General features: G+C 40.5%; 1 protein-coding gene across 5 annotated transcripts in view; it reads right to left on the reverse strand.

Moving 5' to 3' along the window:
- The window catches only part of LOC146869487 (RNA helicase MOV-10-like), a 567,813-nt gene that overhangs the window by 429,587 nt on the left and 111,643 nt on the right, over positions 1-26,583 (reverse strand). For 4 of the 5 annotated variants that reach the window (XM_085654043.1, XM_085654053.1, XM_085654071.1 and 1 more), the window contains exon 2: positions 20,591-20,687. The exons of the other annotated variant lie outside the window; for it this stretch is intronic. In XM_085654043.1, coding sequence (XP_085510169.1) covers positions 20,591-20,687 — 97 coding nt within the window. The remainder of the gene's footprint in view (positions 1-20,590; positions 20,688-26,583) is intronic. 5 annotated transcript variants of the gene reach the window in all.

Below are 26,583 nucleotides of genomic sequence, written 5' to 3' on the forward strand. Positions count from 1 at the left end.
TCATTCTGTGTTTCATCAGGTTGGAGAAGACGCCACCACACTTGAAAAGAAGGCAGCCCATGATCTGAGCCCAGGGGACTGGGTGAGAATAAAAGTGCACAGAAGAAGAAATTGCTTGGTTCCAAGGTGGTGAAGGCAAAAACAAGTCATTCTGACTACGACAACTGCTGTAAAGTGTGCTGGTGTGAAGAACTGGGTTCATGCAAGCCATACTCTGAGAGTTCCAAATCCAAAGGATGGGTCTGGGAAAGAATACTTTGAAGAGTCAGATTCCAGTGATGATGCAGACACTGAAACAGTGAGAAGAGAAAAGAATCCTGAAAGTGGGGGAAAGAGAGTCACAAAGAGAGTCAGGTGATTCTTTTGTCTTACCAGGAGAAGCTTCAAGAGGAACATTGCGAATCTCAGAAGAGAGTTCAGATTCTGGAAAAGTGCCTGAAGTTCTAACTAGCAGTGGAGAAGGAAAAGAGAAAGAAAGAAAAGAAAAGAGTGATTCCACAGAGACTATACCTGAGTCAAATGAAGAAGTTGAGAGGAATCCATCTGAGATAATTCTTGAAGAAGTAGGGTCAGAAGAAGATAGAGAGGGACAGATTGCGGAAGAACCCCGAGGAGGTGTAGGGAACATTCATGATAAGCTAGGTGAAGGGACAAGTAGACAGGAAGAAGATTGCGTGTCAGAGATTCGAGGAGGGACAGTAGTAGGGAAATCTCAATCGGTGGAAAAGAAGATTGTGGAAAAAGAGAGAATTGTTGATCAACAAGAGGCAAATGAGACAGAATCGGATGAGAGTGAGAATGAGATATCAGAGGGTCGAGTTCTGAGAAAGAGAACTTGGATTGGAGAAAGGAACAATAAAGAAGTAAAACAGAAAAGAAGCGTAAAAGGAGATCTTTGGCCTAACAAGATAAAGAGGCTGAGATATCGGCTAACACGAGTGAATTCATCGAAAGCTGAACAAGTGAACGAGGTATCAAGCCAGAATCAAGCGAATGAAGAAGAACGAAAAGAACCAAAGGAACTGGAGAAGATCAAGAGAATCAGAAAGCCCAACCAGAAGTATAGGTCACCAGAATGGACGTATGTGGCACTGTCTGAAGAAGAAGAAGAGGCAGAGAGTCAAGGAAATCCAGAGGGGACCTCACTGAAAGTGGTTGAGGAGGAGGAAACTGTTGGAATCCTGAAAGTTATCTTGTCTGACATTGGAGAAGAGACAGATGTTCAGGATCTGATACAATTTGATGTTGATGAAGAAGAAGTGAAAAGTGATGAAAATCCAGATTGAGTGAACTAAAGGAGTCACTTGGAGAAGAGTGAAGAAGAAGAGCTCTAAAAAAAAATTAATTAACAGATTGTAACGATCTAGTGTCCTAGAGATTCAGTAGTGGAGTAGTAGAGGCTAAGTCAAAAGACACAGTCAAAGTAATAAGATGGCTAACACAGAAAATAATCAAAGTAGACAAAGTAGATGTACCTTCTTGAAAAGATGGTGCAGAATGTGCTGCTGCTGTACAGTACTATTGATGCTACTATGGAGTGTGCTTGCTTTATTAGTTACTTTTAGAATTACAGTAGACACTTTGGGAATACATACTGAGAATATGACTAACATAGGGAAGAGTTCACAGAAAGTAGTACCAACTAGAATTAGTAATATATACATACACAAGGATAGGTCAATTAATGATTTTTCTAGCAATGTTTTTTCAAAATTATTGTATGAATACGTGAAGACAATGGAAGTTAGGGATTGCTACGTCTGTATGCAATTACCTGCATCTGTTTCAGAGGGAGTTACTTATCATCTCCCAGCTACGTATGGAATTTCATGTAGTGTGTTGATTAGTATTTTTTATTTATTAGGGAAAATAGATTATGAGATGTCTAATAAGGATAACATTTTTGGGCAATTGCCTATGAATAAAAAACTGAATCCTGCTAAAGAAGCTAACATTTTAGGTGAGATTTTTTTTTAAACAGACGAATTAACGTTAGATTACATTTTTAGAAACAATTTAACTTGTAGTTTGAAGGGAGAAGAAGAAGCTTTCCTAGACATGGTAGAGAAAAGGAGAATGGGTATGCATGAAAAGGCAGGAGGATATAAAATGAGTGAGACAATATGGGACATTGAGATGGGAAAGGAGTTGAAGAATGGGGCCAGTCCAACTTTGGCTTTAGATGCACCACAGAAGGGTAAACTATGCATTACCAGAGGGAAATCCCAATAGGATTATTATTTTGTTGGAACTAGTGAGTGTCATGATACATACTTTATTGCAACAGGATGGGGATTCAAAGGAGGAGAAGATCCAGTTTTTCCGGGAGTGTATTATATTTGTGGGAATAAAGCCTATTATAGGTTGCCTGACCATTGGTATGGCACATGTTATGTTGGCCTGATCTTTCCAAAGATTTTCCATATGGATAGAATAGAAGATGCAGAACAGATTAATTTACTAACATGCTTTAAAAGAGAAACTTGGACAGAAATTGTAGGAGATATTTTTGGAGCTTTGATAGCAGCAGTGGGAATTTCATTAAATGCATATGGAATTCGGAAGCTGTCAACAGTGGTGGATCGCTTATCGACAAGCACCGCTGGAGGGTTTCTATTGGTAAATACAGAGATGGTTGCCTTACGCGCTATGTCTATGCAAAATCGACTTGCCCTTGATATTCCATTGGCAAAAGAGGGTGGAGTCTGTGGAATGCTGAAAGTTCAACATTGTTGCACTTACATTCCTGATGAAAGCAAAGATCTAAAAGTCTATATCAAAAATATTACTGATTTGCATGAAGAATTAGTACCACTGGAAGCTGAAAGTATCTGGACTAAAATGGCTAATAAGATGATTGCTGTTAAGAATTTTATAGCTAAGATAGGTAGTTCCATTTTTGGTAAGATATTATTTCCATTGACGTGTGATTGTTACTTTATTGATTCTTAGATTAGGGTGTTTATGTTGTAGATATAGGAGGAATAAAAAGAAAATAATGAAAGAAAATGTAGAAAAGAGACAAAAGAGGTCAAAAAGAGACCCACAAGAAATAGAATTGGAAGAATTTAGGGAGAGCATGTACTTCGAGACAAAAAGAGATGATGAAAGAGAAACTGGAGTTTAACGAATGAACAAAAAGACATTTGAATTTTTCCTAAAAAAGGGGAACAAAATTTTTTGGGTTGGATTATTGTGGTGATAATATATCACCAAAGGGGGGATTGCCGGAGCAGGGTTTTCTATTTAAACCCAAACACCAGTTTATATTTTTGTAGGTCATAATTAAAATTACTAATGATTAATTATTAAGTACCAAGTTTTGTTGAGTTTTATTAACCAACTTTACTAATGGAAGGAATTACACGTGGGAACGCAACTGCATGGCTTAATTAATAAATGAACTAAGATGGTGAGCAAATTAATTAAATAAGTGTGGCTTATGTGATATTTGTTATGTGATTGCGCTTTAAAATAAAATGCTTTAATGCTTTTTATGTTGCAAATGGCCAGATAAATACATACACATAAGGGTATTAGTGGGAAATTAACACTGTATAATCAATACAATGTAGTAACGTTGTTTGGTGTTTCTTTTTAATTAAGTTGTCCATTGTGGCCTGTTAAGAAAATGGCCGACATCTACAGCCTGCATTTGAGTAGATGAAATATGAAGAGAGGCTTCGCTGATTGTGACCTCGGCCTCTGCCTGAACTAAAAGTTATGAAAAAGATGACAACTCTGGGATGTCCGCCAGTTATCCTTGGAGGAGAACAGTTGTCACAAATGAACATTTGATAAACTTGTGGTGTCTTCACTGCGAGTGATACAATTCCGGAGAAGGGCATCCGTGAATGTTACGAATTAGTTTTGGACTTCCTATTTCTTTGTTTTGAATTTTGAGATATCCAAGAGCGGAGATTTTTCTAATGTTGCAAGCTGACATCCTTTCCTGCTCAACAGACGTTTTAGAGCTTTGTTTGTAACTTTTAGTATGTAAATTTTAGTATAAATATTACTAGACTAGAAAGGGTCTAGCGCACTTCTTCCTGAACTTATGCTCAAGAGGATCGATGCTGACTGAGAGGACGGTGACTCTACATGACAGCTTGAGAGACTTTAATTCTTTGCTGAGAGACCTGACCTGACCTAGAGAACGACATTTAGCCAGAATAGGTAAATATGAGAATAATGATCTTGCAAATTGAATGATTCCCATATGAATTAATTTAGATAAAATAATTCTTGTTTGAATTACAGTGTCGGGTGGTTATTTCTTTGTCATGTTATTGAGATCTCAGATGTGTTTAACAGTTTTATCAAGACTCAAGACAATTCAATTTTGGTTGCATTGACCTCAAATTAGGTGCAGATTGATTAAAGGAGTTCTCCTTATATTCAGTACGGATAGGGTAATAGAATGGATGTTGGTGTAATGGGCCCCACCAGCGTATGATGAGTGTATGTGCGCATGACTGTGAAATTATTTTGTCCGTGGAAGTAGGGAGAATTTAGAAGCTTTGATCTGCAGCAAGATTACTGCTGGCAATCAGGGCCCTCCCCAAGTCCGCCTCTCCATTTGAATAGGGAAAGCCCGAGGATTACAACACCTTGCAGTCCAAAGGACTATTCATGGCCGTCACCTGACCTTATTACATACATCTCAGTCAGTGGTTCGGCTGATGACTATCAGCATCCTGACCCTTCAACTTTCCCACCTCCCACGCACATAAACTTGGCGGAAATTCACAGCGCGCTTTCAGTGCTAGTTTGTTCGGTCCTGAGCATGACAGATGCACTGAAAGCAGGCTGCGCGCTGCAGGACGAAGGAGCAGAGCTGGTCACTTGTGTGTTTACACCCTACAATGAGATGCCCAGAGGTCGCATTCAAATGAGAGTGGGAGTGAATGGGAAATGAGAGTGGAGGAATTAGCCCGCCATCAACAGGTTGGTCTCAACCTCGTGTTGCTGTGTAGATTCGGAAACAAGTACTGACAAACTCGGTAGGTCTGGCTTTTGTAGAAAACCGAAGTGTGAGTGGGGGTAGACTATAATGATGCATTTGTAATTGCATTTATATTGCGCTTACTACCCCTGATGAGGCGTCGAAATTGGTAAGAGATAGACAGTGCCTTCACATTTAAAATATTTTGTTAAGTTTCCCAAAATGACCCAACACACTGCATGCTCTTTGCTAAATACGTGTTTGTGTTACAATAAAAAAGAGATAAAGTACGGTGGAAATGCTGTTGGCAGTGAGGGGCCTATGCGAGGGCACGATGACGATCACTTACAATATTTCACACCACTCACAGCGGAAGATGTGGGTGAGACAGATGATCTTCTTCCTGTACAGCAGCTATTTATCTGAGAGGCTGTAGCTCAGTGGTAGAGTGCATGCTGTTCATGCATGAGGCCCCGCGTTAGATTCCCCGGCATCTCCGCTTCTTTTGCTACGTAAAATGGATTATGATTTATGTATTTTTCTGGGTGACCGTCTACATAGCCCATAGCCATGTATTATTATTACTAAATGCATTATTGATAATAATATTCATAGATGTATAGACCGAAACTGATATCCATACAGCTGAATTGGAGCTGATAATGGCTAGAGAAATTAGTAGAATTGAATAATGATCGCTGGTCGGATAGAAAGACACTACCATGTCTGGTTTCACAGTTGCTCAATCATCAGCACAATAATGATAGACAACTCAGTTTCTATATTTTTAAAAAAATCCAAAATCTATAAAAATATAGAAACCCCAAAAATATGGAAATTGAGAGGCAGTGCATAAAAATACAGTCAAAAACAAACTGTGAGAACATGCAGTGAGACAACATAAAAATGTAGCGGTTGGTACTATCATACAAATTTTACGCTAGAATTCGCTTTTGATACATACTACGTCAAACACTGACAAGCATGTATGCCCTCTGTCTTCAAGGATTTAGTAGAAGGACAGTCATCTATCTGGGTATGTAGCTCAGTGGTAGAGCGCATACTTCTCATGTATGAGGCCCCGGGTTCAATCCCCAGCATCTCCAGCTTTTTTTTAATAAAAATGTGCTTTTCTATTTTTTTTCATTTACACTAATAGATCAGATGAAACATTTACTTTCTTTTCTTTTAATCTGATTTATTTTTCCGCAAATGACCGTTGCAATGCCTTCTGAGCACTAGCTCATTAATGTGCTACGGTGGCCCCCGGGCAAATGCTCGTGTGGTACTGGACACAAAGACCACAACATATTTAGTCACTTATGGATTTGCATGTATTATATATTAGTAGGACACTGTGCCCTCTGCTAAAATTTGCTTTTGTTAGTAGTCTCTCGATAGCAAATCAGCAGGAGTTGTACACTCATTTCATGTACACTGTACTCTATCAGTGACTTCCACCACTACCTGATTAGATATGCACCCCCTTTCTCATCACTTATGAACACTGCTCCCCATCTCCCCATAATCAGCCTTAGCATCTCTTACTGACTAGTTAGTGCACAGCACTTCAGTCATCGTAAGTGGCGTCTAGCAGTTAATTTCAGGAACTGCGACCGAGGAGACTGAAGCGCTCCCCAGGCAAACCGACAGTCTCTTAGCACTCCCTCATCATAAACAGACCTGTCTGACAGCCTTTAAGTAACAAGTCTTTGATTAACCTTCATAGGAAAGCGAGCTCACAGATCTGCGGCGGACGCAGTATCATTTCATTTAGAGTTAATCACTGCTCTCTTGTGCAACATCGGACTCAATCCCAGAGTCGCGCCCGCTCTGTTGAGTTGATCAGCTAAGTGTCAGCGAGAGGCCAAGAAATGAATGAGCACTTAGTCTATGCTATGCTCCTTCTTGAGCAAAGTTGATGTGTGCTATCAGGCTGCCAGAAAAACGCTAGCTGCAGTGAAGGACTTACCTTTTAGAGTTCTATGTGGTATTGAGTATCTTTAACTTGGGTCAGAGGCGGCAGCTATTATTTATAGCGCTTAGTAACTGTAATAGCGTTGTATATAATAAGAAATCATCATTAATACTACTCCTGTAAATATTACTCTTCAGTGAACTCATGCCACTGGTGCAGAGTAAAGAAACTCGCACAGGACCAAAAAGGTCCTTTTATCTTGGGTATACTAGTGATAAGCTACTGTAGATGTGGTCTTTATTTATGCCAAAACAAATCAGTGCAGAGGTCTAAAGCTTTTCTGCAGAGCCCGCCCCGGGCGCTGCCAAGTACCAATGCAGCTAGTATTGATTTCACCGCATGTCCTTCTCCCACCACCCTAGGCTTCTTTTACCTTTGCCTCGTTCTTGATAGGTTTCTGCTTCCTTTCCTCCCCGCTCTCTGCCCGACCCCTCTCGGGCACCAGTGGCACTTTGGGGCCACGGCGCATATTTTCCACATCCTCATTGTTTGACCCTCAGCAAAAGAGAGAACAAACATTTGCAATGCAATAGGTCTCGCATTTATGCGAGTTTGAGCTATTGACATTGCAAATGACAATGCCTTTTATTTAGGTTTTAAAATCGAAAACAAATAAAAAGCCACTGTCATTTGCAATGTCATTAGCTCAAACTCGCGTAAATACGAGACCTATTGCATTGCAAATGCGTGTAATCAAATGTTAATAACACGGCATGTCAGAGGGGCTCTGGCATCGCAAAATAAACCATTACCATCTACGCCTACAAACTTCCGTATTTTTAGTGCTTCGAATGATCCTCTTAAATTGCGTCAGATTGTAGGTGGTCTTTAAATTCTATACACAGACAGGATGCTGCAAAGGGGTATCCTGCTCGGTGTCCACTGTGAGAACTGTCTCTTACTTCGTTAAATGCTTTTCTTGGACTCTGAATCTGCAACATCTTCGCTTCAGAAATTATTCACAGATGAGAAAGGATGGCCGGTACCAAGAGACACATTCATTTTGCGAAGCTGGAAATATGTAAATGAGTTTAACATTTAAATAATGTTGGCATGGAGTGTATTCTAAGGACTGTGCATTGTGTTTGAAGAAAACAAACTCTGCGTAAGACTATGGGTCTGGAGAGGCTTATCGCAGATTTTGGGACGAGGATACTGAGACGCTGGAGTCTTCACTTCCGGCTGGTATCCCTGTATCAAAAACTGGCATTTACAAGACTTGTCTCTGGAGTGTGGAATAACCACACGGACAAGGGCTTACCAGGATCTTTTCTGTGTATTTATCCCTGATTTCGGGGCCAAATCCTGATTTTCCCCGCCTGTCCAGGGAGGTTAAAATGTCAGCAGGGGGGGGGGGCAGTGCCTTGTCAGTGGCAGGGGTCTGTGTCCCAGGCAATGCAAAGTAAGCTGGAAGAGCGTTGATTACTCCCCAGGCCCATGTGCTTTGGGCGAGGGGGAGGGGGTAAGACACCCCCAGGCTCTGCCACTGTCCCAGGGCTGTACTTCAGGGGATGTCCAGGGCTTGCTTGAAGGAAGAGTAGTCTGCTCTCCCCATGCAGATGTTGGGTTGAGTGGGTCCCCTCTCTGACATGAGCCATCATCTCTGGCTTCTGGCTCTGAACGTGGCTGGGTGCTGCCTCAAACTCAGGGAAGTCCCACACAGGGTTACATCACAGGCCGTACCGTGGCCCACGACGCATCTATCTTTACCACCGCGGGCTGAGGTTCAGTCCATGGTCCCTCCTTCCTTCTCTTGGGCACGCCATGGTCCTACGCGGCGGCCTGCTAATGCTGTTTTGGCGTGGCCGGTGTGTCTCGCAACGCTCACACAATCAGCTGCGAGCCGCAGTTCAGCACGCAGCTCGTCTCTCCATCCATCAGGCACACCACGGATTCATGCAGCAACCCGTTGCTTTTCCTTCAATGTACCAAGGAATCTGTGCTCCTGGTTTTGGAGCTGCGGTCTCTTGTGCAGCGCTTTCCTCAAGCTTGGGAGATAAAGTTTCCAAACCTTAGCAGTCAACATGTGTTTATGAGCCATTTTCCTGCAGGCTTCATTCCATAATCCTTCAGCATTGTTCCGAACATTCCTTGGGAATGGTTTTCTTACACCATTCTAAGATGGTGACTTCTCTATTCTTTTCCATTTCCACTTCCCTATCCAAGATGGTGGTTGTTCACTTCCTGTCGCATCACTTCCTGGTTCTGGGTATATAAGGTGCTGAATCTTTTATTTCTCTGCGTTGCAACACTCCTTGCGCCTGCTGGTCTGTCCTCGCTCCTTTTGGTGCATTTTGCTCCTGTCTGATGAATCTTCGTTTCCTGTTGGTGCTTCCTGTTCCTGTTTGGAATCCTTTGGAGACTTCTGCTCTTGTCTGGAGCTTCCTGTCTTCTGGTCTGATTCCTTCTTGCTGATATATTCTGGCCTCTTCCCTGGCCTTCTCCTTTTGCCTCCTTTCCTTTCCTGGACTCTCCGTCTGCAGTAAGAGGTTTTTTCCCCTTTAGGGATTTTCCTCTTTGGGACTCCTTCTGGAAGGCACAGTCTCCTCTGGCGTTATGCTGTCCGGAAAGGGTTGCCTTACCTTGTACAGACCAGAACCTTCAAGAACTGAAATCGGGAACCATCCCAGCACACCAAAGTTGGCAAGAGAAGTTCCAGTCTCGTCAGACAGTGGTCTGAGTTATGTTCCTGCCCTCAGCCCTTGCCCTCCCATAGCAGTTTCACCTGGTGCACATCTGTAGAAAGTGAGAGAGGTCCCAGTGCCACTTGGCTTACAATTATCAGGCCTGGAGTTTTCAGAACCAGGATAAAGGAGCCTACAATTTTCACACCCTGCTATTACTGATCCTAAGACAGGTTAAATACCACAAGCCCCATTACAAGTGTGTCTGCATCCAGAATTATATGGTCAGAACACACCGTACCCAATAATTATATTCCCCAAGACAACCAGCCTGTAAGACTTGCTGTGGGCTGCAGCATTGCCCGGCTCTAGCCCACCTCCCTGTCCCCCCCACCAGCACTCTGGGGCAACAAATGATGCTGCCCCCAGACAGGCACAATTGTGTGCAATTCACCATACCATTAACCCCACTCCATCACGCAACATTGGCAGTCTTGCAGATGCTTTGCAAAGGTTTAGAGAAGATAATAAAAGTCTGTGTTTGTTTCACCAAAATATTGTATCCTGCCTGGCAAAGCACCCAGTAAATTTGGATCCGAACAATTATTACACATTTCAAGAAATAAACTTACAATGGCTGTACTAGGCTGCTGAGTAACTGACTGATGATGTAAATTCTCTACCTAGCAATATCCCAATTATGCGTGGAATATCACCACTCGTAATCAGGGCCTATTTATACTCCCACCTCATGAAAACTATGTGTTGATAAAGCAGTTTACAAAATGACAGTATTTCCTTTTGATTATCCTAGTGCTTGGGTGCCTATCATTGATCCAGGACTGCCAAATTCCCAAAAGAATCAATGGATAACCCCTAACTATGTAAATTATTTTTATTTAAACTTAAGATATGTAAATGTATTTCATGTGGAAATCATGAAAATCTGGTAAAAATAGGGACCTTCTAAGCCTGTGTTGGATACTCTGGTCATAGTGTGTGTGGTTTGCAGTTCCTTTCAGAAAGAAAATTATTCTCAGATGTCTCAATCATAAGAAATTCCACTCTCCATGTTGAAGTCAGAAACATTTTTAGGGTGAAGCCTACCAGATAGCACAGCTGTCTGGCTGTGAAAAGACTTCTTGTGGGCATTCTGAACGCTTCCCTGGGATTACTTTGTGGTTTGTAACTCACATTATCTGGCTTTCTTATTTGCTGGCTTCATTTGTTTTAGGCTGTCCTGTATGTCTTTGTCCCTCCCATGGAGCATCACATGTATACTGTATTCTTCCACGAGTGCTCATTTTATGTAAACATACCCTTGAATCTTGCTCTTATCTTGTCACATTTGCTGTGCGTTCAAAGACAGAGCTCAAATGTCAGTTTCTGTCTTCCGAGGGAGCTTGGTGTTTACTTTTCTTTCTCGGACTTTAAAATTAGAGGATTTATCTGACAATCTCACTGGGTACTGGGAAAGAAAAGGTTTTTTCTAGCACACAAAAGAAATGTAAATGTCTGTAAATGAACTGTGCAAATATATCAGAATATATCAGAATTTGTAAAGCACAAATAAAGCCCTTTTTTTTGCAATTCTGAAGTAAGGAGGAAACCTATTTTAATAGGATTCTAACAAATCAGTACACTTGGTGATGCCATTATCACACATTCTTGTTAGTGCGCTGAATAGTTTTATCAGTAAAACTGTATGTGCAAATGTAATGGTCATTTCAATTGAAAGTATGCTGTCAATAATGGCAGTGCACCAGCACATCATGCATACTCCACTCTAAGCTTTATGCCACTCCACAACAGTACTTTACGCCACTCAATACCTCTCCACTGTACACCCTTCCACTCTACTCCTCTCCACTGTAGGTCCCTGCACTCCATCCCACCACACACTTCCCCCTACTTTGCCACTCTACAATAATCCATATTTGTACAGCATCAACATTTCACCCCTTAAGGGTTTCAAGGCACTTGGGGCCATTGGGGAGATAAGTGAGCTATTGCCCAGTGTCACATGATGCTGAGCTGCCGCCGGTACTGGGGATCGAACCATGAGCCCCGCGTGTTAGAGTCAGCCGCTCTGGCTGTTACGCCACACCTCTCACTCAACTCCACTCTACGCCACTCTACTCCACTTTTCACCAATGTACAATACAACAATCTACTCCATGTCACTCTCCTTTATGCCACTAACTTTGAGCCATGCTGAACAGCAGCCACACGGTGTACAACATTTCAAAAACACATTGGTAAAGCCAATAGCTGCTACATAGGTGAGGCCTATTGGCTTTGATAATGCTTGTTTAAATTGCAGCTTTAATTATGCTCTGTGACTTGTCTTTCTCCTTGGCTGCTGACTCTGACAGCAGCCACTGTGCCATCAGCAAGTAACTGTAATATGTTGTTACAGTTGAGGAGCTCCTTCATTCCATTATTACAGTTGACTAGGTGCATCACAAGTCACGTGTAATAAATAAATTAGGGACTGCCTTTATTACAGAGATAGCAGGCTGCCATTTATTATAAATTGACATTGTAACAGGGGCCATAAATTTCACACCGTTTGAAAACTGTAACAAGGGCATATAGGTTGTTTTATTTTACAGAAATTAGTTACCATGCTGGCCAGTCAGCGATAAGGAAGAGGACCAAAAACAGACCAGTCATAAAAACAGACTTAAAACATCCTGTTTTAGGAGAATATCAAAACTCTAAATGTCGCTCATATTTTTCAGATTGGGAAGCAATCCAAGATCCTGGAGAAGGCTTGACCAAAAGCCCAGAAGACTTTGATTACCCTAAAGGATTTCCTGTACATGCTCTAAGTGCTCTCCTCCTGAAGAGGAAGTGATGCATTGGTTGGGATGAACTTCTCTTTTAACATTACTGAAGAGGTACTGGTCAACTCCTGATCGTGATCTTCAGGAATAGAAACTTTTCCATGAAGCAGGAAAGCTCCGGCAGATCAGCTTCCATAGCAAGAGCCACAAGAGAGTATTGCACTGAGCTGCGGGAAAGTTCCATTGGGTCAGCATCCAGATATATTGTTTTCAACCCTAAAATCCCATGTGGGTTAAACGAAAAACAAGATTGTAGTTTATGCTTATAGGATGGTCAAGCTAACTGAAAGCCACATATTACAAGAGGTTGGTGATCTAACCACAAAGAATACATGAGGTTAGCAGTCTGCCACATTTTCAACACGTTATGGACACAAAAGTGATGAGACTAAATTAAAAAAACACTGAACGCAGATACTTTATGCGTTACTTAAATGCAACAAAGCAAGTAGAAGGTTTTCTGTTGATTACATCATTCTATATAAGTTTGTGTTTAACAAAATTACTCGAGTAGGAATATATTTATTTTTTACAGATTAATATATGTAATGTAATTCTTGTGATGAAGGGTCCATCAGTTAACGAAATGTGTGGAGTATTTCAGGACTGAATTTACTGCAATTCATACGAAATATTGCATGTGTGTAGGTATCTATGGATTAGAATACATAGTTTTGGATAGCATATATATTTTTTTTTTTTAAACGGCAGTTCTGAACTTGTGGTCTGCGAAATACTGGGAGTCCACAACACCACCTCAGGGTTGATGTTTACAAAATTCAATATTAGTGGATTCATAAAGTATGTACCCAAAAAGTGTAAAATTTTAAATTGAACATTTTAAAATGCTTTGTAAATGTTAAGGAGCTTGAAGTTAGAGGCGAAAAATGAAGTTGGCATACATAGTCGGATTCGTGGGTGCAGCGCAAGTAAGAATCTCGTATAAGCGATTGCTGGCCTCAATTCAATCCCTGGTGTATACCCACAAAATGTGCATGCATTAGGATTAAAAACAGAAAGTGATAACCAAAAGTCCAGCATACCACTTGTCTTTTAGAAATAAAACTACATTTTAAAAAGCTCCAACCTACCCATTAAAATTAAGATTTTTGTATACTTTTGCTTGAGGATTACATTAAAAAGAAATTAAGATTTCTTTTTAATGCAATTCTCAAGCAAAAATATACCAAAATCTAAATTTTATTTTAATGGGTAGGTTGGAGATTTTTAAAATGTAGTTTTATTTCTAAAATAATAAATTATGAGAAGGCAAAATGGCATCCCCCGGGTCGGACGTGCGGGCTGGCGCTCCCGGTCTCCCCACCTGCACAAAGGGTGAAGCAGTAGGAGGTAGAAAAAGTCCCCTAAAATATGAGCAAGCGCGTGAAAACGTACCGGAATCCAAAGGACGGTCCGTCCTGCATGCTCAGAACTAGGGCTGCGGCGCTGATAATCAGGGTACAACAGCTCGCGGGGCTGCGTAGTGGAATCGGCGCTGGTGGTGTACTGCGGCCATGATGCCAGACAGAAGCATGAGGGGAAAGGGCGGAGCTGAGTCGACGATGCTTTACAAGGCTGGGAGAGGGAGGTCTCGCCCCCTGACTGACATCGCAGGGGCTGGAGCCGGACCCGTCAAGAGCTCTGTCAACACAGTTACATCGTCTACAGCAGGCAACAATGGCACCGCTGGATATGCTTTGGGAAAAAAGTGGGACGGCACACCAAAAGAAAGCATTAGTAAGCGCATCATTCCCCCTCTGTTTTCTGTGGGAAAAGAAAAACAAAAAAAAAGCACAGAACGCTTTATCATATACCCCTCAGATTAAAGGTATTTGACAGATGGTAGAGAGGTAAAACCCCAGATCTTACTGTGGTACACAGCTCTGTGGAGGGGGAACTTGCTGTTGAAAAGTCGAATGTAGCAGATGCTGACATTATGATGCAAATTCTAGAGGGTGCAAATCCGATGCTGGAAGGAGCAGAAGGGGATAAACACCAAGATACCGTGCCATTGGGTGTACCTAGCACGGTCTAAAGTTAATATCTGGATCTGGGAGAATGGCCTCTACAAAACCAGAGATTTCAGGTGCTAAGAGTAAGGGCAGTTCCCAGACCACAACAAAGGAGATATACTCTGGGGATAATGTTTACTGCCTGTCAGATCATTCAGACTCTTCCAATTGATGAGCTGGAGTCAATCCTGACGTTTCAAGTTAGGGGACACTCGCATGGCAGTGGTGACAGTGATCTAAGTAGCATGCACCCCAATGACATGGGTGGGGATACCCCGGAAGCCAGCTCACGGACGATCCGTAAGAAGAAGGACTTGAGAGAAGGGGTTACGCTGGTGGATGGCAGCGATACTTTGCAATGGGACTACTCCTTCTCGGCAGAGATAGGCGCTGGCAGCGGGTGCATCCTAGAGCCCAATAAAGAGAATACAGCAGACAGACCTGAGGAGATCTCACTCGCCCTGATATACCAAACTATTATGACACACAGGGAAGAGACATGCACAGAGAGCCAGCAGACACAGAGTGCTTGTAGTAAATAGCAGAATTCTGTCTTACGCATCGCAAAATCGTGCTCCGAATTTACCGAAAAGGTTCAACGAAGCGGAACTCTGATTTCGTGCCTGGAGTATCAACTGGCAGCTCAGAAGGCGACAACGGAGGCCATGTGGTCACTTAAGGATGATACACAATGGAAGTTGACTGATCTGGAAAACCGTCTCCGAAGGAACAACCTCAGAGTCCTGCAAATTCCAGAGGGTGGGGAAGGCCAGGATCCCAGAAAATATGTCATCAAACTATTCTCAGAAGCTTTTCTGGAACTGACACAGTGGGACTGGCAGAGAGAGATCCAAAGAGCACACCGATTCCCGTTCTCTCCTCGAGCAAGACCAGGACAAGCAGCACCCAGACCGAGAGCGATATTAATATCATTTAATAACCTTTTGGTCCACGAAGCTGTATCGTAGCCGGCGCGCCCTGATAGAAAGAGGGCAGGGAAAGGGGCAGAGTTTTTTGTTAGGTCAGATTTTTGCCATCAAACTTTAGAGAGGCGCTGGCATCTACGTCGGCTTATTGCACCATTTCAAGCTAAAGGGGCGCAAGCCTTTTTGCTAAATCCAGCTAAGCTAAAGGTGCTATATAAGGAGCATACTCCTTTCTTTACCTCTGAGGTACAAGCAAAGGAGTATTTGCAATCTATCTGAGGCAAGGGCAGGCGGCTGACATTGTAGGATAATGTATGATATGCTTAGTTATGCATATCTGTTCTACCTACCAGGTGTTTTTGACTTTAAGGGCTCTTAGCCTTCTTCTGTCCACCCTCTCTCTTTTGCCAGTGGGGGGCATTTTTCTATGTCTTATGTCCTATGTTTATCTTTTTTTTATACAAACATCATCTGCATGGAGTTAGATTGTGTGTATTATGTAGGCTGTGGTGTTTGGTGTTCAATGTTTTAACACAGGGTGGTGTGCAGGTGGGCCGGAGCAACCAGGTGGGGGGAGCTTGCTGGGGCAGAAGGAGGCAGGGTTCTTAGATAGACCAATCACTATCAAGGAATTAGGAGAGGCCATAAATAGAACGACTAGCGGTAAGGCGGCTGGGCCCGATAGGCTTCTCTCGGAGGTTTAGAAGATCTTCTTTCAAGACCTAAAATTGGATATGTTGGCTGTATTTCAAGCAGCACAAAGTGGGTTGGTGCTGGGATCCTGGGATCAGGGGACTATAGTTGTATTTAAAAAGAAAGCTAAAACACCAGATCTCCTCAGGTCTTATCGGCCAATATCCCTAGTCAATTGCGATTGGAAAATATATGCTACAATTTTAGCAAATCGACTGGCCAAAGGGGGGACCGTTAATCATATCAATAGGGTCATTACCCTCTTGGACATGGCAAAGGTTCATGATAGTGATTTTGGGCTGATTTTGTTTAGACGCCGAAAAGCCCTTTGATCGCATCACGTGGGATTTTCTATTGGGAGTGTTTTACAGCAGATGGGCGTTTGGCCCTGGGTTCATTAAAACTATTTGGGTTTTATATCAATCTCCCATGGCCAAGATATATACAATGGGGCTCGAATCAGACCCAGTGCGTATCTCCAGAGGGACGAGGCAGGGAGGTCCCCGTTCTCCACTTTTATTTGCCTAATACATTAATCCTTTTTTAAATATGTTGGAGAAGCTCTGGGATTAAACCTGTTATTGGAGGGCAAGATCACTTTTGTGTTCTCGCATATGCTGATGACATAACGGTCGCAACACCTGATCCTGTTGCAGGTATGCAAGAAATTGAACATCTAGCATATATGTTTGGTTCCGTCTCAGGTTATAAATTGAATGCTGTCAAAACTCAGAGCATCTGCATGAATCAAACTATGGACAACGATCCCAGAATAGTTAAAGAAGCAACATATTTAGGAATCAAGATTAGGGAGTGTCTAAAGGAATTGGTTGAGGTCAATTGGGGGGCCATTATGGCTAATGGGAGCCACCTTTTGGAGAGGTGGGAATGCTTACATCTCTCACTGGTTGGAAGAGGTAATATTCTCAAAATGAATATTTTGCCCAAGATTCTGTACTACTATGTCAGTTCCACTGGAACTCTCTCAAGATCAGCTACAACAATTACAGTCAATGTGTGCTAGTTTCTTATGGACCATGGGGAAACCGCATAGAGCGATGCGTTTTAGGACTCCCTCGGGAGAAAGGAGGGTGGTCAGTCCCAGATTTCACATTCTACTATATTGCCTGCAAATTACAGAACATGCGAATACTTTTAACAGGAGAAGAGGTGGGAAATACTGCTGAGGCCCCATCTATATACCAGATGGTCTTGGGACTGAAGTTAAGAACTGTTTGTTTAAAAGGCAGCTACTACATAAAAACTTGTTTTAATATCATGGTGACGGCCTTTAAGGTGTGGAAGGTAGTACGGAAAAGCCTCCAGATTGAAGGGTTGTCGTATTATATGCCCACCTCTACAACACCAATACTGCCTGAAGTTTTTGGGGATCAGACGGTCGATAACTGGAGACTTAAAGGCCTTACGCAAATTGGGGCTTTTTCTGATGAAGGGGATCTGTGCTCCTCCTTCTCAATATTGGTGGATAAGTTTCATCTGCCTAAGAATCAATATTTTAAGTTCTTACAAATTTGTGATTTCTTGGGCAAAAGTGAGATCATGAGCGAACCACATAAATTAGTAGAAGCTATCCGGCACTGTGGTAAGATAGGGGTACTGTATAATCTGCTGTGAAAGACTAGGAGGGACGATCTTGATAGACAAAACTTCAAATGGGAAAATCGTCTAGGAGAGCAGGGTGTGTCTGTGGAGCAATCGAGAGATACAGCAGGGGAAATTTTGATTTCAGCCAATTTAAAAGCACAGCACTTTAAGACAGTGTTCAATTTGTACCATACCCCTGCAAAGATGTTGAAGTGGGGCGGAGTTAATGACAGGAAATGCTTTCGCTGTGGAGCAGATACCGCTGATATTGTACACATTTTTTATTCGTGTGAATAATTGATACATCTTTTTGGACATATTGAAAGGTTTGTGTCAGAAATAACAGGAGCCGGGATAAAGATTTCAACCTCCATGATGCTCTTAGGAATTGGGGAAGAGTTGCGGCAAGGCCTACCTGTGTTTAAATTCTGTTATTTAGTTTTCATAGCCACGGCGGCGGCTCGGTTGTGCATATCGTCTATGGGGTTGCATCAGGAAGCACCATCCTTTCAGATGTGGAGGGCCAGGTTCTATAGTTCAATTTGGAGTATAGCCTCTCCTCAGTCAAAGGGGCAAGAAGGCGCAAACTTGATATAGATAGATATATCTATCTCCATATCCATCCCATGATTGCCCATATGAAAGATTGAAAAGGGATTAGTGTTTTTTTTATTTTCATTTTTAAGCCGCTTTATTAATTGCTTTTTCCCCTCTATAAACTCAGTCATGAGATGTGATACAACATGTTTATGTATTTATTTATGGAGAAGTGTAGCTCACTGGTTAGAGGAGGCATACCCTGAAGCAGAGGTCAGACCCGGGACCAGGGTTCAATTCCCCACGCGGCAGGGTCCGGAGCCCAATCGTCCACGGACTCGATAATTCTCGCTTCGGTGCCCACTCTAAGCACGAGTTCACACTATGCAGCTCTGGGCAACAAGCCTGCTTAATCTCCACAACGGCCCCCCGCGGCGGGATGCCTGGCTTTCACCTTGGGGATGCCCAGTACGGGTTATCTCACAGGGAAAAACCAGGACGGGTTCCCAATGCAAGCGCCAAGATGCCCAAGGGTAAGTTGAGCCCTATATAAGAACACATAATAATAATAATAATAATAATAATAATATTCATGTTGCTATGGATTGAAATTTTAAAAAATAAATTATGAAATCAATCATGATTTGTGCATTTCTCTAATGTTAACTTGCTTATGTATCCTTTATCGGTTCAAACTGTACAAATCACTTAGGCTGGGAACACCTGCGCCCAGAAGAGATTCATTGGGGGCCCACTGAAGTCAAAAGGTTGAGAACCGCTGCAATAAAGAAATGCATTTGAAGGATTCTATAAGACAGCGACAGATTGTCCTCAAGGAACACAATATTGTGCTACAGTGCCTGTTAGAAGACTGCTCAAGACACAACAATATCAGGCTACAAGACGTCCCTTTGGGAGGCTGAAGGAAAAGACATGGAGAAAAGCTGTTCACGGCACTTCAAGTAGAACTCACTGTATCACAGCAACCATTCCAGCCAACCCCCACCTCCCCCTCCCCAATCCACTGACAAAAGTCAATTGCTTACAGAAGAAGAATTGTTCATGGATGCAGCACGGAAACAAAAAGTATTTTGCTTTGAGGCTCACACAAGAAATATCGGCAATGAACTGCAGAAGTAAAAGACCTTCCAACAGGTAATGGAACTCCTGTGACCTCACACAGTACTGTATAGATGGGGCCACCTTTCCATTGAATCCTTTAGTGGCAGTGTGAATCGCACCATGCAAAAATCACCGGAAGGGAAGACAAAAATTCTTAATAGACGATTCACAACCAGAAGAGGAAAGTCCTGACGGAGTACCCAAAGAGAGGAAACCAGATACAAAGATAAGCAACAATAAGGCAGACGGGAATTAGGCAGAGAGCAACAGACGGTTCAAGAAAGACCAAGGATTTCATTGTCCAGCTCTGGGGGTTGCAAAAGAAGAAACTCAATAAGTCAGGAGGACAATAATAAATGATTCGGACTTCGAAGCAGTTCTTCACCCCTAACACCTTACGTATGTGATTCTTAGACTGGATTGGGGGTGGGGGGCAGGAACTCATCAGTAGACATTCATGGGTCCTCCAGTATTTCTGAAAGGTCTTAAAATTGTGAATATAAGAGGGGAGAGAATGTGGTTAAGAGGTTAGAGGAACGGTGGGCTACATGGGAGGGAGGCGAAAGAGACAGCAATGCCAACCTGAACTGAGATACATGGAGGGGGAGGGTTAAAGGTTGACTCTGCCCTATAGACTTCTAGCTGGTGATGAAAGAGTGCAACTACAAGATGTACTGGTGTTCCCTATGTATTAAAATGAATGAAGATGTATTAACACAAAGCAGTTTATATTGCAGTGAGCTTCTCTCAGGCTACTATTTGAGCGAGACAGTTAAGAGGTCTTACCATGAAAGTGAACTTGTAGTTTCATGGGTTACTGTAGCACCAACTTTGCTCTTAGGTCTGAACTTGGTAATAGAATGACGGAGTAGCCCTCATCAAACCAGTGGGCGATTAAAATTGCATCCTTCAAATATTAGATGCCCATCCACTACGATCGAGATGTTTGTCTTGCAGTACATGAGATAACCCCTCGAAGAAAATGTTTTCTTTTAATGCTGGAGACCAACTGAGAGCCTTTGGGGAGCCAAAGTCGATTTGTCAGAGCCTACAAGATGCTGGGGACTGGGCCAAGGTTCGGTAAATTAATTTGGCAAGTCCATGTTTTGTACCATACTTTAACTTTTGCTGGAGTGTGAACTAAAAGGGATTTCAATCTAGGTAAGGATTGAAGAATACTTGGCGCTACCATCCCTCTTGGTCTTAAAAATTAAAAGGAAAAATCTCCCACATACCCCTCTTCCACTGCACTACCAGTAACCAATTTAAACAAGAATGATGAAAAAGTGAATGCAATACCTTTGTGAAAAAAACATCATCTTTCCTCGCTTGAGCTTTACCAACTTCAACCAAGGAAAAGAGTATTGATGAAAAAGCTGGTCTTCTTTGCCCATCCCTTAAAGATTTAAAGGAAAAAAAAAATTAATCCTCACAACATTTACAGTTGCATGTCTAAATCGAAACAAATTTCATGGCATGCAATGAAGGCTCTGGACTTGGGTGTCAAATATATTTTGGCTCAACATACAAGTACTAAGCGAGTACAGAGAAAATAGATCATATATCTACAGATACAATATAGTATGCGTAGTGTTATTACATGTTCCTTAGTTGAATTTAAAAAACTTAAGCATTTGTTGTAGTTTTAAAAGCATACTAAAACAAATCAAAAGACAAAAGCACAAACAAAGGTTAATAAGCATGAGAAAAGGGAAGTAACAATGAGGGAACATTTACATATATATCTCTGACTACCCAAAGGCAGAAACCTTTTGCTATGGTTCATGCAAATATTTAAGACCGGTTTAAGTGACTGCCTAAACGTATGGTCAAAGAATGGAGTAACAGTAAATTTGTACAAAGGCAACAAATACAGACCAAAACTAGAATCAACAGTCATTTTTTACACACAGACCATTTTAAATCAATACTTGACTGCGTTTATACACGTTCATACTACTTGGCTACCACTTTTAGGTGATGTAACAGGCGTACCTGTGACCAAATTTAATGTTACTCACATTTACAAGTAGAAGGCTCAGGCATTCTTTTCAGGATTCAAACTTGTGACTTGCAGATCACTGTATATTTCAGTGTGAGTGTGTAGTTCCAAGACATGGCTTGGACATGCATCCAAGACAGACTATCTATCCTCGCTTTGAATAGTTCATTTGATTGAAACAAAAAAAAACATTGTTTTATGCTTATGCAGTTTACACAATAATACAAAGTCTCATTATTCAGGAACATTCCTATTTTCCGTAACAGTGGACCGCCAGTAGGTAATATATATATATATATATATATATATATATATATATATATATATATATATATTCACTGAAAAAACCATAGGTTTCACACACGTTATAGTTAGGAATTAGCATTTAAAAAACCTTGCAAATTCAGTGAAAAAACCATAGGTTTCACACACGTTATAGTTAGCTGGACATTTCACTCGTAAAAAACCAATGAAATTCCCCCGTTATAGTTAGTTAAGCTAACTATAACTCGCGCACCCACAATGCACTGCTGATGACGTCACATATTACATCACTCATGACATGGTCAGTGACATCACTCATGACATCACTGATGACATCACTGATGACATCATCCAGTGAATGTGTGTTTTTCTGAAAATTAAATATGTTTTATATATGTATATCTCAAGATCAATGGAAGAATAAATGGGTATATAAGTGTCTAAATGGATGCTTTGTTTTTGAAAAATGTATTGTGTAACTGACTGATTAAGTGTATCATAGTGAATACATGGCTTACTGAGTAATGTTTAAATATGAAAATATCTGTATCAGTCTCTCACTTTGTGTACAAGTGGCTGCATGGGTTGGTGATTAGCTTCATGGGTGTCTATATAGGTTATTAGTTGTTTTTTTGAGTATCAGTCTGAGTGTCTGCATGGTTCGGTGGGGGGTATTACGTAGTGCATAGGTGCATGAATGAGTGATTCACTCTTTGTATGTGTTGAAGACAGCATGTGTGCAGGACTGTATGGGTGGATGAGTGTGTGTATGGGTGTGTTAGTGAGTGAATGACTGTCTCAATAGTGTCTTTATGAGTAACTACATATCTATTAAACTAGTATATGTGACTATTGGTGTATATAAGTGAGTATATGTGAGAGTGAGAGATTGAAAGAGTTCCTGTATGAATAAGTATGTGTTTCTATAAGTGACTGTTTATAAGACTAAGTATGTGTAAGTTTCTGTAGAAGTAAGTGTGGTGGTGTGTGTATAACTGTATATGCAAATAAATGTATGTTTGTTTCTTTATTAGCATGAGTGAGTATGTGTGAGTAACTCTATGGATGAGTGGCATTGTGTAACAGGATGTATAGGTGTATGAGTACATATGATGAGTGAGTACATGTATGAGTGACTGTATAGGACTGTTGGTGAATGAGTAGATGTGTATGTGGTTCTTAGAATTACTGAAGAGGTTGTTGTTACTGGTATTGGTATGTCCATTGTTTTGAAAATTTTAGTCTCTATTTTTGAATGTGTGTATCAAAGGTTATATTAGGGGAAGAGGAGGTCTGCCACTCTATCACAAGGATGATGTCATCAGTGATGTCATCAGTGATGTCATTTGAGATGTCATCAGTGATGTCATAAGTGATGTCAGTCACCATGTCATGAGTGATGTAATATGTGACGTCATCAGTAGTGCATTGCGGGCGCGCGAGTTATAGTTAGCTGAACTATCTATAACGGGGGAATTTCATTGGTTTTTTACGAGTGAAATGTCCAGCTAACTATAACATGTGTGAAACCTTTGGTTTTTTCATTGAATTTCTATGGTTTTTTAAATGCTAATTCCTAACTATAACGTGTGTGAAACCTTTGGTTTTTTCATTGAATTTCTAAGGTTTTTTAAATGCTAATTCCCAACTATAACGTGTGTGAAACCCATGGTTTTTTCAGTGAATTTGCAAGGTTTTTTAAATGCTAATTCTTATATTGACCTTTTTTTTTTTCAATTTTTTTTACATATTTTTATTTTAATTTTCTATCCTTTTTTAAAGACTATGTTTAAATTTTAAAAATTCTACAATATATTTTTTATTTTTACCATTTTTTTAAACTAAACAGGTAAGATTTATTAGTATAACATAGTGGTTTTTTCCCCCCCTTTTTTTTTTTTTTTTTAGTATTTTTTTACCGTGCGCGTACGGTAAGCGCACGTCTTGCTTTTATAATGTTAGATTTCTACGCTGTTTGCGTTCATTTACGCAATTTGCGTAGACGTACGTCACGCGTGCGCAGCGCATAACGCGTACGCTGCACGTGCATGTTACGCGGAAGTGAAGGGAAGTGCCTGTTTTGCGCATGCGCGCGTGCGTGTGTCTTTTTTACGCGCATGCGTACTTTTGCCGTAAGCGCTCCGTAAGTGCACCGTAAGCGTAACGTACGCGCACGGTAGGTCATGTGATCAAGAAACAAAACTTTTGATTGGTTTAAAGTACTTTCAGTTCTAGAACTCTCCTACACCACACCCATTCCCCTCATTTCTGCTTGTGATCCCTTAGGAGAAGGAGCTGAGTTGTCTTTGTGATACGATGGCAGAACAGCAGACCTCTTCTGAGAGTGAGGCTAGCAGCACTACCTTGAGGCAGAGAAGGAGGAAACAAAAGAGCTCTTTCATATGGGAGTATTTTTCTTTTCCAGAGGGCAAGAAAAAGGTAAATGCACCCTTAGTGACTTGTAAGCTTTGTGACCGTGTACTTTCAAGAGGGAATCCCAACAAGAAGTATTCCTTCGGGAATCACACCATGTTGAGACACCTTTATGATGTACACGGTAGGACATATGCTCGACATACTGAAGGTAACCCTTCAGTAAGTCAACCAAGCACATCCACAGCAGCTCAGCCTGGTCCATCATCTGCAGGGCCGAGTCCATCTTCGGCAGGTCAGCTGAGCCCTTCATCTGTGGGGGGAGCATCTCCTTTTTCTGGTCCTCTGGAAACCAACCATCGGTTTGCGAGGGTTTTAATTTGGTGCGCCACTTGTCATGATCTAATTTGTCATAGGGAGACCAGTGTTGCCCTAGTGAACAATTTAATAGATCAGCACATTTGTCGTACCGACTAATATTCCCATTCTTTCTTTCCTCTGTCCCTGCATGAAAACAACGGCTCTTTTAAGAGCCAACCTTACCTTTCAACTTTTTTTTATATATTTTTTTAAACTTTTTTTTATTTTTTTTTTACCGTACGGTACGCGTAATTTTTTTTTTTTTTTTTTAAAAACACTAAAAATCAATTATCACATTACAAGGTCCTTGAGAGACTACAATGAAAAACTGAAAATGTGATTGTGGAGAAGTGGAAAAAAGGGACCATGAAATTTTTGACTTACCATACCCACTCAAAAAATTATTTATTAATTAAAATTTAATTTTAATTGCTTTAAAAATGGTTCAAGTTTTCGAAACTTTTCTATCTCAATCTGAAAAAAAAGAAAAAAGTATTAATATTTAATAAAACATTTTATAATACAGTACACATATTTACATATTTTCCCCAAAAAATGTTTGCCTTTTTTTGCTGTTTTCAGAATATATTGCATTTCACTTTAAATTGTGAAAGCAATTGCATTCATCATTTAACAGCGGGCAAAAAAAAAAATAACAATCTCAAAGATTGTTTTAAAAAAGCCCACAATCTCTTTTTACTTAAACATAACATTATAGAAATGCATAATATTCTAAAAAAATATCAACTAATATCAATACTTATTTCTTTAAAATACCGTCTGACATTTTTGTTTCAGAAGTATAATCACAAAAATATATCTCAAATAACTCCACAATACATCTGGTTCCATTTCCTTTAGGCCAAATAGTAATTTTAAAATTCTTTTTTGATTAAATTTCCAATGGTAATCCAATAAAATTCTAAAGTTTAAATTGTACAGATCTCACCGATTCTCTAACATTTTGGTTTCCGAAAGATTAATTAATAATTAAATAAGTCCACAATACAATAGTTTACCTTTCCTCATGGCCAAATAGTAATTTAAAAAATCTTTTTTGAATAAATTTCCAATGGCAATCCAATAACATTCCAAAATTTAAATTGTGCAGATGTTACCGATTTTGTCTAAATTTTTGGTTTTCCAAAGTTTCATTAAAAATTTAAAAAGTCCACATTACAATTGGTTACCTTTCCATTAGGCCAAATGATAATTTGAAAAATTATTTTTTTTTAAAATTCCAATGGTAATCCAATAAAATGGTAAAATTGTTTTGTACAGATCTTGCCAAGTCTCTCTAAAATTTAGGTTTCAGGAAGATTAGATAGGAATTTGCTAAATCAAAAGGCAAACGTTGCTTGAAAATCAATTGGGAATCATTACACAGTGTCCAGCCTTTTTCACATTTAAGATAAACTGTGTAATGTCCAGAAGTAACAGTAGGTCCTTCATGGAAAATTATTGCAACTGTTACAAAAGTTTTTCCTGAAATTGATAATTGCTGTCCTGTAAACTTCTTTATTAAAGTATCCAATTTTGAACCATCAGCTTTACATCGTTGCATAATTAAAATTACATATTGTCCGTATTCCTTTAAAATTAACGTTGAAAACATTTCAGATTGACACTCACTGCATTCCATGTTATGATTAGCATCTTTAACTAATTTAGCAAAAGTGACTGTTTTACTTTCTGGCAATGTTAAATAAATAAACCTTTCAGAAATCAACATTAGAGCCACATGTATTGTAACAGTTTTCACAACTATGTTCCCATTTATAAAAGAGACACCAAACATATTTTCAATGGGAACCCCTTCTTCTTCCAGTACCTGAAGAAAAAACATCAAGAATTCCTGTGCGTCTTGCTGTACATTGAGAAAACTGTGTTCGTCCTGAACATACACCTAAAAGTTTTCTAATTTCAGTAGCACTTTCTATTTGAGTTTTATCATTACTCAGCTTTTGAAAAAGGAGACTCAACTCAGAACAGAATCTTTTTCTCTGATTTACTATTATCTGCTCTTGCACACTTTCCAGATAAAATGCAACATTCAGCACTACATTAGCGTAGCAGTTGACACCAGAGCTATTTTCAAAATGACATCCTACAACCTCTTCTTCATTTTCCTTTTTCTTTTTGCTTGCAATTACATCACTCCTCTTTTTTTTCCTCCTCTCTACATCTTCATTACAGATATTCTCATTTCTCCTTTTACGAGAAACTACACGTTTCTCCAACACAGGATACTGACCTAAATGAGGAGCATAGGTTCTTCTTAATCTATTATACT

Source organism: Triturus cristatus, chromosome 1_1, assembly GCF_964204655.1.
Source record: "Triturus cristatus chromosome 1_1, aTriCri1.1, whole genome shotgun sequence".
Lineage (NCBI taxonomy): Eukaryota > Metazoa > Chordata > Amphibia > Caudata > Salamandridae > Triturus > Triturus cristatus.